This window comes from Anastrepha obliqua, chromosome 5 (assembly GCF_027943255.1).
Source record: "Anastrepha obliqua isolate idAnaObli1 chromosome 5, idAnaObli1_1.0, whole genome shotgun sequence".
NCBI lineage: Eukaryota > Metazoa > Arthropoda > Insecta > Diptera > Tephritidae > Anastrepha > Anastrepha obliqua.
Window position 1 is genome coordinate 32,777,560 of NC_072896.1, and position 14,641 is coordinate 32,792,200.

The window sequence follows — 14,641 nt, forward strand, 5'->3', positions numbered from 1 at the left end:
CATAAAACGGCGTTCAACGTCTCTTGGCTTCAATTCATACGGCACCCAATGGCCTACCTTTCGGATCATTCCCATGGCTTTTAAACGTTTGGAAATGGTTGATTGATCAACTCCCAAAGTTTTTGCAACCTCTTCTTGCGTTTGAGCCGGATCTTGATCGAGCAATTCTTCCAATTCGGTATCCATGAACTTTGGCGGCGCACCCTCGCGTTCTTCGTCTTCCAAGCCAAAATCACCACTTTTAAAGCGTGCAAACCACTTCTGGCACGTTCGCTCAGCTAGAGCATGCTCACCATAAACTTCCACCAAGATACGATGACTTTCGGCTGCTTTTTTCTTCATATTAAAATAATGAAGAAGAATTCCCCGCAAAAACACATTATTTGGCACGAAATTCGACATTTTCAAGTGTGGTAAAAATATTGTTGTTTACGCTTCAAATAAAAAACTTATACTGACGTTTGTGCCTTACGACAGTAGCTCTCCAATGAATGTTTGGAAATGTGGATCGATGGAATAATAATCAAGTTACGCCATCTGTTGTAAAACCGCACGAACTTATTCATAGTCCTATTACATATTTTTTCCCTTGTAATACCTATATTATTAATATTTACGGAAACAGTTTTTCGTCTCTACTGAAAATGTTCAGATCTTGAGTTGTTACGCTTTAACGTAACAAGTGCGATATATAAACATAACACATATAATATATTAGGCCGGGTCGATTTGCGGGGAGGCAAAAAAATCGCCCATTGCTCTGTGAAAATCATATTCTAGGGATCAAAATAGGAAACTTTGCCGAAGGAACCATACGTCTAAAACGAATTCTGATGTCCCCCAATTTGGATCGAACTTTTAGTGTATTTTGCGGGGAGGCAAAATAATTGCCCATTGCTCTGTAAAAATCATATTTTAGGGATCAAAATAAGAAACGAATTCTGATGCCCCCCAATTTGGGACGAACTTTTTAGTTTCTTTTCTCATGTAAAGGCCAAAAATGGTGATATTTGGAAATGATTGTATGGGGAACCCCCCAGGGGAGTTCCAGAGGGTGTGCCACTGGCATGAATGTATTGGCCGTCCAAAGTTAGTGGAGGTCGGTCATACATTTGGACTCGATTGGAGCACTCTAATGGGTTAAATTGGGGGAATACGATTTTCACAGAGCAATGAGCGATTTTTAAATCGACCCGCCCTAATATATACATATATATATTATATAAAAAATCCAATATTTTACTAAGTAAATAAATATTGAAATAAAAATATCGGCCTGATATAAGATAAGATGTTAGATAATCTGCCATCAGCTGCCAATCGTTGAAAATAGAGAAATGATTCGACTAGGAGCACAAAAAAACCGAGCGCGAGAGTAATTAAATAAAGATGTCTAATGAAGAATGATGAAACAAAATCTTTTTTACTGCTCAAAGAAATTTTTGCTGCATTCAAAAACTCAAGCCATTTAAATTTATGCAGTACTGCCTCATATTCCCACTGCATTAAAAGATCTCTACTCATTGCCTGGCGCCTTTGGTACTCGCGATATATTGTAATAATTCACAAACTATGCCAACAGAAATATTCTTACTAAAAGTCAATTTCATTTGATGTATTGCTGATTAAACTTATGTAATTCAAAATTCGATAGACACGTAATACGGCAACTGTAGCGAACATAATTCAATAAATACTTTTAGATGAGACCGTGGAGTGCCATATAAATGCATTTATATCTGCCTGCACTCGTAATATTTTGCGGTGCTTTTGCACAAGGCTGCCTCTCGGTATGATGTATGACTGTGAGTGTGTATGCATGTATGTTTGTTTGTGTGTTGAAGTGTGTTTGAACCACACATTTGACTTCTGTCAAATATCACAATTTCAATAAAGCCACTCAAGAGCCTCGACGACGAAATAAACCGAACCGCACTTAGCCATTTGCAATATGCAGCAGGCTAACCACAACCGACTCAACTCGATTTTGTATTTGAATTTCACAGGATGTGACAAAACAAAAAATTGCAAATGCAACTTCGATAGCGACATAAGTGCAAACATACACACACACTTAAACATAGGTGTATGTGTGCAAAAATAAATTTATACAGAAAGTATATATTGACCAAGTAATAAGTTGGCTTGCATGTTCGTGTGTGTGTGTGTGTGTGTACTTGCTGGTGTTGGCCATTTTAGTGCAACTATGAGCATGTTAATTATTTCACATATCCTGTTTTGTCGCAACAAGGATAACGTTCATAATGCACTTTGAGGTTTTATGACCGCAACACAATTTTATATGCTGCCGCAATGTGACACACAACAACCGTCGACCCATCGACCGACCAAACCAGAGGCAGACGAACGAATTCGGTGTGCTCCAGCACTTATGTGCATACCATATGCATGTGTGTGTGTGTGTGTTTGCAATCCTGTAGTTCTTGTTCCAACAATATTGCAAGCCATTTGGCAGCTGCAAAATTGCTATCATTCCATAAATGTCCTTTTCACATACTTCTCTTGCTTCTCTTTGCTCTCTCAGGCTTTGCCTACATTGCATGTGTGATTGGATCTTTTTGTCCATATATATGTGCGTGGCTATGTGGCATATGTGTGTGTGTGTGTGTGTGTGTGTGTGTGTGTGTGTGTGTGTGTACATACATATTTTATTTCGTATTATGACAGGTTGGTTTGTGAACAGACAACATTTGGTATTAAATCATCATCAAAAAATGCAGTGAAATGCATTTTCATTATGATTATGAAATTTGTGAAAAAACTACGAAAAAAAGCAAAAAATATTTGACAATTTAATAATTTTAATGCAACCGACAGCTGGCAAGGCTCAGGTCAGCAATAAAAATGAAGTGTATAAATACATATTTAATTTTTATGGTGAAAAAATGAAATGAAAAGGAATGAAATAAAGTAACATGAATTAAAATAAAATTGAAAATCGTTCGAATAAAAAATATGAGTAAATAAATTTAAGCTAACCTAAAATTAAATCGAAATGCAATTAAATAAATATATACAATAAATAAATAAAAAAGTTTAATTTTAATAAAATAAAAAACAATGCAGTAAATTAAAGAACAAACAACAAATCCAATAAAATAGAAATAGAATAAAACAAAACGCATTAAAATAAGAAGAACATAAAATAAGTTGAAATAAAACAAAATAGAAGAGATTTAACTAAAATAAAATATAAGGTTGTCAAAAAAGTCTTGCGGTATTTTTATTGAATTTTCAATTGTTCATAAAATTGGTTATAATAATGCGATTTAAGTCAAATATGCGCCGTTTCGTTCGATGATGAGTTCCCAACGAGATGCCAACTTCATAATGCCTCTCTTATAGAAGCTCGCTTCCCTATTGTCAAAAAACTCGGAGAGCCAATTTTCACAGAACTCTCTTGTGGACAACTTCCGACTACCAAGCTCGTTCGCCATGGACAGAAATAGGTGGTAATCACTTGGAGCGAGATCCGGACTATACGGTGGATGCAAAAGAACCCCCCATCCGAGCTCCCGGAGCTTCTGGCGTGTCACCAAAGATGTGTGTGGCCTGGCGTTGTCCTGATGGAAGACAATTCGGCCTCTGTTGATCAAAGATGGCCTCTTCTGCATGAGTGCTGCATTCAAGCGGTCCAGTTGTTGGCGGTACAGGTCCAAATTGAGCGCTTGGCCATAGGGGAGCAGCTCATAGTGAATGATTTCCTGCCAATCCCACCAAACACACAGAAGAACCTTCCTGGCCGTCAATCCAGGCTTGGCCACCGTCTGGGCAGCTTCACCGCTTTTCGACCACGACCGTTTGCGGAAATACCGGAAGACTTTTTTGCCAACCTTATAATTAAAATATATAAAATTGAAATAAATAATAATTAATAATAATAAAAATAAAAACATAGCTAAAAAAAATAAAAGCAAAAGTAAAGGTAAAAAATAAAGTAAATGAAGTTAAACTAAAATTAAAATTCTTTATAATAAAATAAAACGAAAGAAACTTAAATAAAATAAAATTGCATTAAATTTGTCAATTTAATAAAAATAATAAAAAAACAAAACAAAAACAAAAAAAAAAGAAAAACAATAAAGAACAAACAAAGAGCTAAATATGAAATTGTTAAAATGCTCCAATAAATTTTAAAATTCTAATATAAGTTATACATGAAGTAAGTTATACAATTTTCGAGTAAAAATTAAATCTAATAACATAAAATATGCATAAGCATTGTAAAAAGAAAAAATTCTATAGTTTTCTATGTAGTTTTGCACCAGTGTAAATAATATGATGTCATTAGGTAATAAGATCTCTTTTGCTGAATATCTGTATTCTAAGATAGATTGCTAATAAAGTATTTCCATTAAAAAAAAAATTATAATAAAGTAAAACAGAATAAAACAAAATAAGTTTAAATTTAAATAAAATGTAGCAAATTACGGTCTCTTACAAAGTAAATAAAACAAAAATCTAACAAAATAATAAAATAAAATGCAATAACGCCACTCCACTCTCACTCCTGCTGTCAGAGAGTACCGCCCACCAAACCGGAATGCACGAACAATGGAGCAACATTTCTCGTTCTCTACGTACCGCCGCCGAAGAAGAAATCAGATTCTGGCGAGCCCGACAAAACAACTGGTACGACGAGGAATGTCATGCAGCCGCAGATTGTAATAGTGGCAGCTGCTGTTAAATAGTAATAGCTGCGCATGTCATAGAGAATGTGAAGATCCCGATACCCCAATCGTTGACGACGGAACTGTCGTTCCGCTACCCGACCAAGACGAGGTGAGCATAACGATAACGCGGCTAAAGAGCAAGAAAGCTGCGGGTACCGGCGGACTGCCAACTGAGCTATTCAAACATGGCGGCAAGGAGCTGGTAAGGTGCATGCATCAGTTTATATGCAAAATATGGTGGGATGAAAGCATGTCTGCCGATTGGAATTTAAGTGTGCTCTGCCCAATCCATAAAAAGGGCGATACTGCAATCTGTGCCTATTACCTCGGGACTAGTCTTCTAAATATCGCCTATAAGGTTCTAGCGAGCTTATTGTGTGAAAGGCTGAAGTCCACCGTCAACCAACTGATTGGACCTTATCAGTGTGGCTTTGGGCCTGGAAAGTCCACCATCGACCAAATATTCACAATACGCCAAATCTTGGAAAAGACCCACGAAAGGAGAATCGACACACACCATCTTTTCGTCGATTTCAAAGCTGCATTCGACAGTACGAAGAGGAGTTATCTGTATGCCGCGATGTCTGAATTTGGTATCCCCGCAAAACTAATACGGCTATGCAAAAGGACGTTGCTCAATACGAGCAGCGTCGTCAGAATTGGGAAGGACCTCTCCGAGCCGTTTGATACCAAACGAGATCTCAGACAGGGTGACTCGTTGTCGTGTGACTTCTTTAACCTGATGTTGGAGAGGATCGTACGAGCCGTAGCAGTTAATCGCTCAGGCACAATTTTTTATAAGAGCGTACAATTGTTTGGGAATGCCGATGATATTGACAGCACCGGCCTTAACAACCGCGCTGTTAGTTTTGCCTTCTCCAAACTGGATAAAGAGGCAAAGCGAATGGGTCTAGTGGTGAACGAGGACAAAACGAAGTACCTCCTGTCTTCAAACAAACAGTCGGCGCACGCGCGTATCGGCACCCACATCACTGTTGGCAGTTATAGTTTCGAGGTTGTAAGAGACTTTGTATGCATGGGAACCAGCATTAACACCGATAACAATTTGAAATCCAACGGAGAGTCTCTCTTGTCAATAGATGCTACTTTAGACTAAGTATGCAACTAAATAGTAAAATCCTCTCTCGACGAACAAAACTAACACTCTACAAAGCTCTCATCATGTCAGTCCTAACGAATGGCGCAGAAGTGTGGACGGTGACAACATCCTACGAAGCGACGCTTGGAGTGTTTGAGAGAAAGATTCTGCGCAAGATTTTTGGACCTTTGCACGTTGGCAACGGAGAATATCGCAGGTGATGGAACGATGAGCTGTATGAGCTTTACGACGACATAGACATAGCGCAGCGAATAAAGATACAGCGGCTACGTTGTCTGGGTCATGTCGACCGAATGGATACAAGCACTCCGGCTTTGAAAGTATTCGATGTGGCACCAGCTGGTGGTAGCAGAGGAAGAGGAAGGCCTCCTATGCGTTGGAAGGATCAGGTGGAGAAGGCCTTGGCTTCACTTAGTGTATCCAATTGGCGCCGGGTAGCACGAGAAAGAAACGACTGGCGCGCTTTGTTAAACCCGGCCAAAATCGTGTAAGCGGTTATCGCGCCAATTAAGAAGAAGAGGAATAAAATATTGTAGAATAAAATGAAATTAAATTGAAATAAAAAGTGAAGTGAATAAACGTTAAAAATACATTAAAATAAAACAGAACAAAACAATTAAAATTTAAAATATAAATAAAACAAAATTAAACAAATACAAAAAAATTAAATTAAAATGAAGTTAAATAAAATAAAATAAAACGAATAAAAAAATTATAAAACGAAACAAATGACATGAAGTAAAATCAATAAATGTAAAATTAAATTCAAAAAAAAAAAAAACTAAAAATAAAATCAAATAGAGTATAAATAAAAAATGGTTAACTAAAATATAACAAAATGATGTAAATTAAACAAAACATTAATTAAATTCTGATAAATTAAAATAATAAAATAAAATAAAGTAAAATAATAAAACGAGCTAAGTTGAAATTAAATTTAAAAAATAATGACAAAATAAAAATACAAAATATAATAAATTTAAGTAAAATAAAGTAAAACTAAAAATTTATTTAAATTTAATTAAAATGAGAATTGAATAAAATAAAAAGAATAAATCAAATTAAAATTTAACTAAATAATTTAAAAAATTGGAAACCAAAATACAATACAAAATAAAAAAGTGCAATAAAATACTAAAAATTAATTAAAATAAAATCAAATCAAAGAAAGTAAAATAAATTAAAATAAAACAGAATAAGTTAAATAAAAAGATTAATTAGATTCGAAATAATAAATTAAATTAAATAAAAAATGTTTATAAGTTTAAGTTAGCCTATAAATTAAATTAAAAAGATAAAGACAAAAAAAAAAAAAATTTAAGTAAAATAAAGAAAACTAAAAATAAAATTAAATTCCATGAAATTTAAAAATGTAAACAAAATAAAGAAAAATACAATAAAATAAAATGAAATAAAATTAAATTTAAAAAACTAAATCAGAGTTTAAATAAAATTAAATTGCATTTAATAAAAAAATTAAATCCAAACATAATAGGTCAAATTAGAATGAAATAAACTAAAATTAAATAAAAAATAAAGTTAAAATGAAAAGCAATAAAATTAAATAAATGAAAATAAAATTAATTTCAATTAAATAAAAAAATTATAGTTAAATAAAAAAATACAAGGTACAAAAAAACATTTTTGTTTTTTTATATTAGTTCGAAGTTGAGCCTCTACCACAAGCTTCATCAAGACCAATGCTGCAGCAATGATGTGTCCAGCTTCATTGGCAAAAACGTTACCTTACTTATAGAGGGTGGGCTATGTAAAATTTTGCTTTTCAAATGACTGGCACGACTGGCTTTACAGTAGGCCATTCGATCAACCCAATTTTTAAGCACATTTTCGATTGTTTGGGCTCCAATTCCATGAATGGCAACTTCGATTTCGTGTTTTGAAGCATCAATCGCCTCTGGATGGTTCGCATAGCATTTTTCCTTAACGGCTCCCCACAAAAAATAGTGCAACGGGCTTAAATCACAGCTCCGAGGCGGCCAATTGATATCGGAATTTCGGCTGATTATTCGGTTTTCAAAAACGGTAGCCAAAAGTTCGAGTGTAACTCTGGCAGTGTGACAAGTTGCACCGCCCTGTTGAAACCAAATGTCGTCCATGTCATCCTCTTCAATTATTGGAAACAAAAACTCGTTGAGCATGTCACGGTAACGCTCGCCAAATCCGACAATTTTGCTTATTGACGTAGCCACCGATGTGAAAATCAGAAAATAAGAAGAAGACTCACCACTTTGGAAATAGGTTTTCAATATTTTCCAATTTTGTCCAAGCGTATAGCGTCCCATTTCGTAAATGTCAAACCTTTAAGTAAATTATGAACACATTTGACATGTCATTTGTGTTACCATTCTCAAAAAAATAGGTGTTTCAAAAAGCAAACGCTATATGGCCCACCCGTACTACTTCCAGATGTATTTATTTATTTCCATTTAAAAATTCATTTATATATTCAAATGCACAAAATTCGATTACACAACCTTCCTGGGCTGACAGTATTATAAATGTAGACGCCGTTATATGCAACAAACTAAAGATTTCATAAGTCAAAACCGTTATTTCGAAATTTATTACGAACTTAAAGTTGCTAAACTAGAATAAAAATATCTACATATAAAATATAAAAATATCTATCTAAAATACTTTCACCCTCGGCTTTCTGTGCAGAAATTTTCAAGCAATTATAAAAACTTTTTATTTAAATTTCCAAGTTCAATAAAAATATTTAACTCTTGTAATATTTAATTTTTCTAATTTTTTTTCTTCGTCTTTTCTCCCTTAGCGCCAATTTGGTAGCAGTAGCAACTCTACGACCCGGTGCTCCTGATCACATGCGCAAAGAGTTTCGCAGCAAGGCGAAACAGCTGGCTCGCGTCAGCGATCCGAATGTGGCGCATTTACTTGGCGCCTGCCTGCGCGATGAGCCCATCTGTATGGTGTTCGATTATTCGGAATGTTTGGGTGACTTAAATCAATTCCTGCAGGAGCATGTGGCTGAAACGACGCATAATTTGCAAGCGGGTATTATGACGAATAAAAGCTTGAGGTGAGTGAGAGCAAAGTACGAAATAAGAAAGTGGGATAATTATCACAATATGCAGACAAACTTGTAACTATTGCTAATACACAAGAGGTATGAGTGGCATGCGACTGGATTGGATTTATCCGTTGGCTGGTAGACATACTGCTACCGAATTCGCCACCGTTAGGGCATAGTGATAAGAAATAATTTTAAAAAATTCGGACACCCAAAGAATTAGGTAGTGTGAAGTTTCAGTGATATTTGGCGTCAAAAGCTAGACTATTTGTAGAAAATTATATTTGGTTTAACCTTCCGCTATTCTCAGTAGCTTCTGCATGATTTCGCACAAAATCAATGTATTCGTTCGGCATGCATCCCTGTCAAGTCCATACCAACTTTTGAAGTTCAATGCTAATCTTGCCCCACCTAGGTCGAGTTAATGGAATGTATTCCATACACCACTTGGGTATGTCCTGTAAGTGATTCCGCGTCAAGTGATCTAAGTATTTTGTCGTATTTTGAGTACAATAAGAAGTAAAGAGCAAACAAACTATAGCTTTGAAATTCAATATTGAAAAATTTTAGAATTTTTAAATATTTGTGTACTTTGTTTTTTATTAAAAATTATTTTTTATAATTATTATTTTATTTTTTATATTAAAAAAAATTTTTTTTAAATATGTAAATGTATTCATATTCATATTTTTTAAAAAATAATTTTTTTTAAACTTGCTTTTTTTAAATAGTGCTTCGTTTCGAAAAAAATTAGTTTAATTCCAAAAATTAAATTTTCTTAATTTTTTTTTATCTTTTTGATTTTTGTTTTACTGTTTTGTTTAAAAATAAATCAATTTATTTTTTTGTTTAAATTATTAAATATATTTTCATAGCAAACACGTCCAACATTTTATACTCATGTAATAGTAGTTCAGAGAAATTAACAGGTGGTAACCATCTACAAAAATATTTTTCAAAATAAGTTTTCTTAAATTTCTTGCATTTAGTATTCATACCATATTAAATTAATTATATATTAAATAACTTCCTGAATTAAAATTTTGGTAACAGCTGGTAACCCTATTTGAAATATTTTTGAAATTTAAGCATTTCTAACTTCTTTCTTTTGACAACCATTTTGTTAGTATATTTCTTGTATTTTATTATTTATATACGAACTAAATTTTTCAAATAGGTGGCAACGTTTATCAAAAATATGTTCGAAATTAAACTCTCTTAAACCATTTTTCATTTGACACCAGCATTGTAATGTTTGATGGAACTCATTAATTTATTTTGATTTAACTTACCCTTACCTTCTTTACTAAATTGAATAGGGTTAATTTGAATAGGTGGCAACAATCTCCAAAATTATTTTCCAAAATAAATTATCTTAATTTTTTACTTGGAATCCATACAGTACTATTTGAATACTTTATTATTAATCATTTAGTTATTGAATTTTCATTAAACAGCTGGTAACCCTATTTAAAAATATTATTGAAAGTAAAACATGCGAACCATCTTTTACTTGACAACCACTTTTTCTATTTTATTATTTAGATTTGATCTTAATATTTCAAACAGCTGGTAACTCTATTCGAAAATATTGTACTTTCTAAAATAAACTTTCTTAAACAATTTGATTTATTTGACACCTGTATTCTAAAATTTGATGAAACTTATTAATTTAAAATAACCTTAACTTATATATTAATTCGAACAGGTGGCAACCATCTCCAAAAATATTTTTCAATCTAATTTTTCCTAAATTACTTACACTCTACTACAATAATTATTTATTAATATTTACTTCATTTACTGAATATATTTTTTTAAACAGCCGGTAACCCTTTTTAAATCTATTATTCAAATTAAGACACTTGAAACCTCCTTCCTTTGACACCCATTTTGTTATAAATCTTCTATTTAATTTTTTATATTTCAACTTATTTTTCTAATATATGCCAACCCTCTTTAAAAATATTTACGAGGTTAAACTCTCTTAAACCATTTTTCATTTAACACCAGCATTGCAAAATTTGGTTGAACTCATAAATTTAATTTAAGTTAAGGTTATTAAATTGAATAGGATTAATTCAAGTAGGTGGCAACTATCTCCAAAATTATTTTTCAAAAGAAGTTTTCTTAAATTTCTCTCATATGCTCTACTACAGTAATTATTTATTAATATTTATTTAATTTACTGAATATAACTTTTTAAGCGGCTGGCAACCCTATTTAAATATATTATTGAAATGAAAATATTTCAAACCTCTTTCCTTTCTTTTATTTATATTTTTTTATTTTTTTATATTTGAACTTAATTTTTCAAACATTTGGCAACTCTCTTCAAATATATTTTCGCAATCAAACTCTCTTGTTATATTTTATTGAACTTAATTTTTCAAACATTTGGCAACTCTCTTCAAATATATTTTCGCAATCAAACTCTCTTGTTATATTTTATTTAACTTATTTATTTAATTTCGTTTAACTTTTTTAGCAGGTGGCAACTCTCTTAAAAAAGTAGCACATTTTTCAACTCGAGTCCTAAGCTCTCTGCGTGCAAAATTTCTTACAAATCTGCTTAGTTAAAATAATAAAAATTATTTTTATTTGTTGTTTCAAGAAACCAGACCAGGCTCTGGTGCATATCAATCACGTTGGGATGTTTTCCGCATATTTTTTATTTTATTTATACACTACAAAAAACGATATAAAAGCATTCGTTTTCGCAAACATAGAAATTCGTATGCGAAATAACTATTTGCTTTATTTTTGACGTGATAACGTCTTATAATTCGATTTAGCCGGCTACACGCACGAAAAAATGTGTCGTTACCTTGCTCATTTGTCGTTACCTGGAATGAACTGCAAGCGAAAGCGCGGAACGAACGACAAAGCAAACGAACGGCAACGTTCGACATCTTGCTCTCTCCTACTTAAGTGAGCGTATATATGTATGTATACGCGCATATGTACATATATAAATTCACGTATTTGTATTTGCATATGCCTTCTTATTGATTATTATTAATTATTATTATTGATTTGATAAAATAAAACCAAGTTTGTTAATAATACCTGTTGTTTTAATGTTATTATTATTAATTTTTTTATTATATATGAAGGAATAAATGTATGGTAATATTTACCATATACCTTATAAGATATGTTGTATACTAATATATGTATATAAACATGCATATACATATACAATTTCGCGCAATTTTCAAAAAGAACAAATCTATATGTAAAGATGCATACAAGTCATATGGACATATCAAATATACGAATCTATTATTCCGTACGCAAGCAAATGTAAGCTAATGTGCTTGAACTGCAAGCGAGAGCGCGGAACGAACGACAAAGAGCACAATCGGCCCCGCGTTCGGCAACGTTCGACATCTGGCTCTCTCCTACTTGAGTGAGAATATATATGTATATATGTATGTATATGCGCATTTGTATATAAATTCACATACATATTTGTATTTGCATATGCCTTCTTGCTGTGTGCATGGTAATGAACCATTTCTCTGTTGAGAATAGGACGATGATAGAAAAAGTAGGAAATGAAAGGGAGTGTTTCGAGTATAAAGTGTCTTGAAAAAGCCAAATCGATGTGGTGCCTCTTAGTGTTGTTGATTTATTAACGTCTGATGCACAATCGAAATTGAAGATATCTTTCATGAATTTGATAAATGTTTCGTCATTTTTCACGCTTACAAGTTACATTTACACTTGACCTATTGCATTGCAATTCCATTTACCTCCTCCTCTATATCCATACAAAATATCTATCAAACAAATAAAATTAAAATTTTGTTTTGAAAATTGCAACCATTCCATCAATATTTTCTTATGATGTTGTCACGTTAAACTATCCTCAGTAAACCGACTTTACAGACAACCTCTTGTTTTTTTTTATTTATTCTTTGTTTTTAATTTTTTATTATATCTTTTTTTTAGTTTTTATAACATTTTTTTTTGTATTTTTTCTTAATTTATTTTTTAAATTTTATTTTTTTCTTATTTTTTTTTTTGATTTTTTTTTTTATTATTTTTATTATTTTTTTATAAACCTATTATTTTTATTTTATTATTTTATTTTTTAATTTAATTGTTTTTTTTTTTTTTTTAATTTATCCCATACCCATACCGAGAAAAATAGTATCCCCTAACAGTGGGATTTGAGTCACAAAATATTTTAGTCACAAGCTTATTCCAACAAATGTGTATATGTATGCGTATATGATAATCACAACAAAAAGCCAACAAACTTTTCATTCCATTTCTTCTTTTACATCCTTTGCTATTTATCTTGTTTCCGACTTCCGTTTGGCTGATGACGGCGACAATGACGACATCGACTATACCGTTTGGCGGCGGCGTCTGAAAAAAAAACACACCTACAACGAAAATAAACTACAACAACAACATGGATATTTCACCTAATGATGAAAATGTATTTGGTCTCCACCCACGAAAAAAAAATAAAAATTCATAACTACCAACAAACCAACTCCATGAACTTCACCAACGCACTGATGATCATCTACATTATTAATGATTTTCCTAATGCTGTGCTTACCCAAACTAATGTTTGTCCTGTCACACTTCCGGTCTCGTGCCGATAATTTTCACCAACTATGCCATACACCAAAATGACTTCCACCAATGATACACCATCCACCATCATCATCATCATTACAACAACGGCGCCAATGACGATGCTTACAACTTTTTCTTCAACTCAACTTCAATGGCCATCGTACGACGTGTATGTTTTTGTTGTTATCATTGCATACTTCCTATCTGCACTTTGTGTGGGTTTGATGGCCAAAAACTTTGCACATTCTCGACAAACACGTCGCTAAAATATCTCCATCAACGACTTTGAATGATATGAAAAAAAACGAATAAAAATGGAAAATACCGTTACTTATATATTCCTGAATATTTATACAAATGGATGTGTATGTAAATACAGTTACGGCTGTCTGGTGTATATAGCTACACAAATTGCATCGGGCATGAAACATTTGGAGCAAATGAATTTCGTGCATCGCGATCTGGCAACAAGGTAAGTGGCAACACTAAACATATACATTTTTCAGCCATATACTTGTATATAACTGTATATTGACATTAGATGTACATCTCCCCCCAACTTGTCTGTAAAATTTTGTACTCACTCAATTCTCTTCCTCCGAACCGAAGCAAATGAAGCTGAAAGCAAATGTTAGAGTTGACGATTCGATGCTATTCACCAAAAACCATTTTGTGGTTGAATGTTTTGAGTTTCGGCATTTCAAAATCCCACTTACATTGAAAACTTTTCAAATTTGCAGTTTTACAAAAACGCACACAAATACACAAACTGATATGTATGTATTTGTGTGACTGCAAAACAGAGACAGTGAAGATTCAGTAATCGCTGGGAACGACGACGCACAGTGGTTCGCAATGCAAGAGCCGTTAGTCAAAATAAAATGTGAAAAAATTAGGGATTTTTAAAAGGTTCGCTCGAATTGAGATGTTCAAAATTCAAAGTGTGAATTCGGGAAAATATAATAATATATTTCCAGTCTCATTAAAATTTGGTTTTTCGGATTTTTTGTTCGCTGATCCTGATGCGGAATTCAAATTTCCTAATATAGTTCATGATGGAGGATTCAAAATAGCTGAGAAATTCTTCGGAAAATATTTCAATAAAATTTTTACAATAGCGAATTCAAAGAGGCGGACACAAATTCAGATAAAAGTAGCCGCCCTTAACGGCATTCT

General features: G+C 32.8%; 1 protein-coding gene across 1 annotated transcript in view; it reads left to right on the top strand.

Annotated features, from left to right (window-relative positions):
- Positions 1-13,941, top strand: part of LOC129248690 (discoidin domain-containing receptor 2) — a 134,950-nt gene extending 121,009 nt beyond the window's left edge. The window contains exons 12-13 of the mRNA XM_054888319.1: positions 8,612-8,875; positions 13,845-13,941. Coding sequence (XP_054744294.1) covers positions 8,612-8,875; positions 13,845-13,941 — 361 coding nt within the window. The remainder of the gene's footprint in view (positions 1-8,611; positions 8,876-13,844) is intronic.
- Positions 13,942-14,641: the final 700 nt, after the last annotated feature.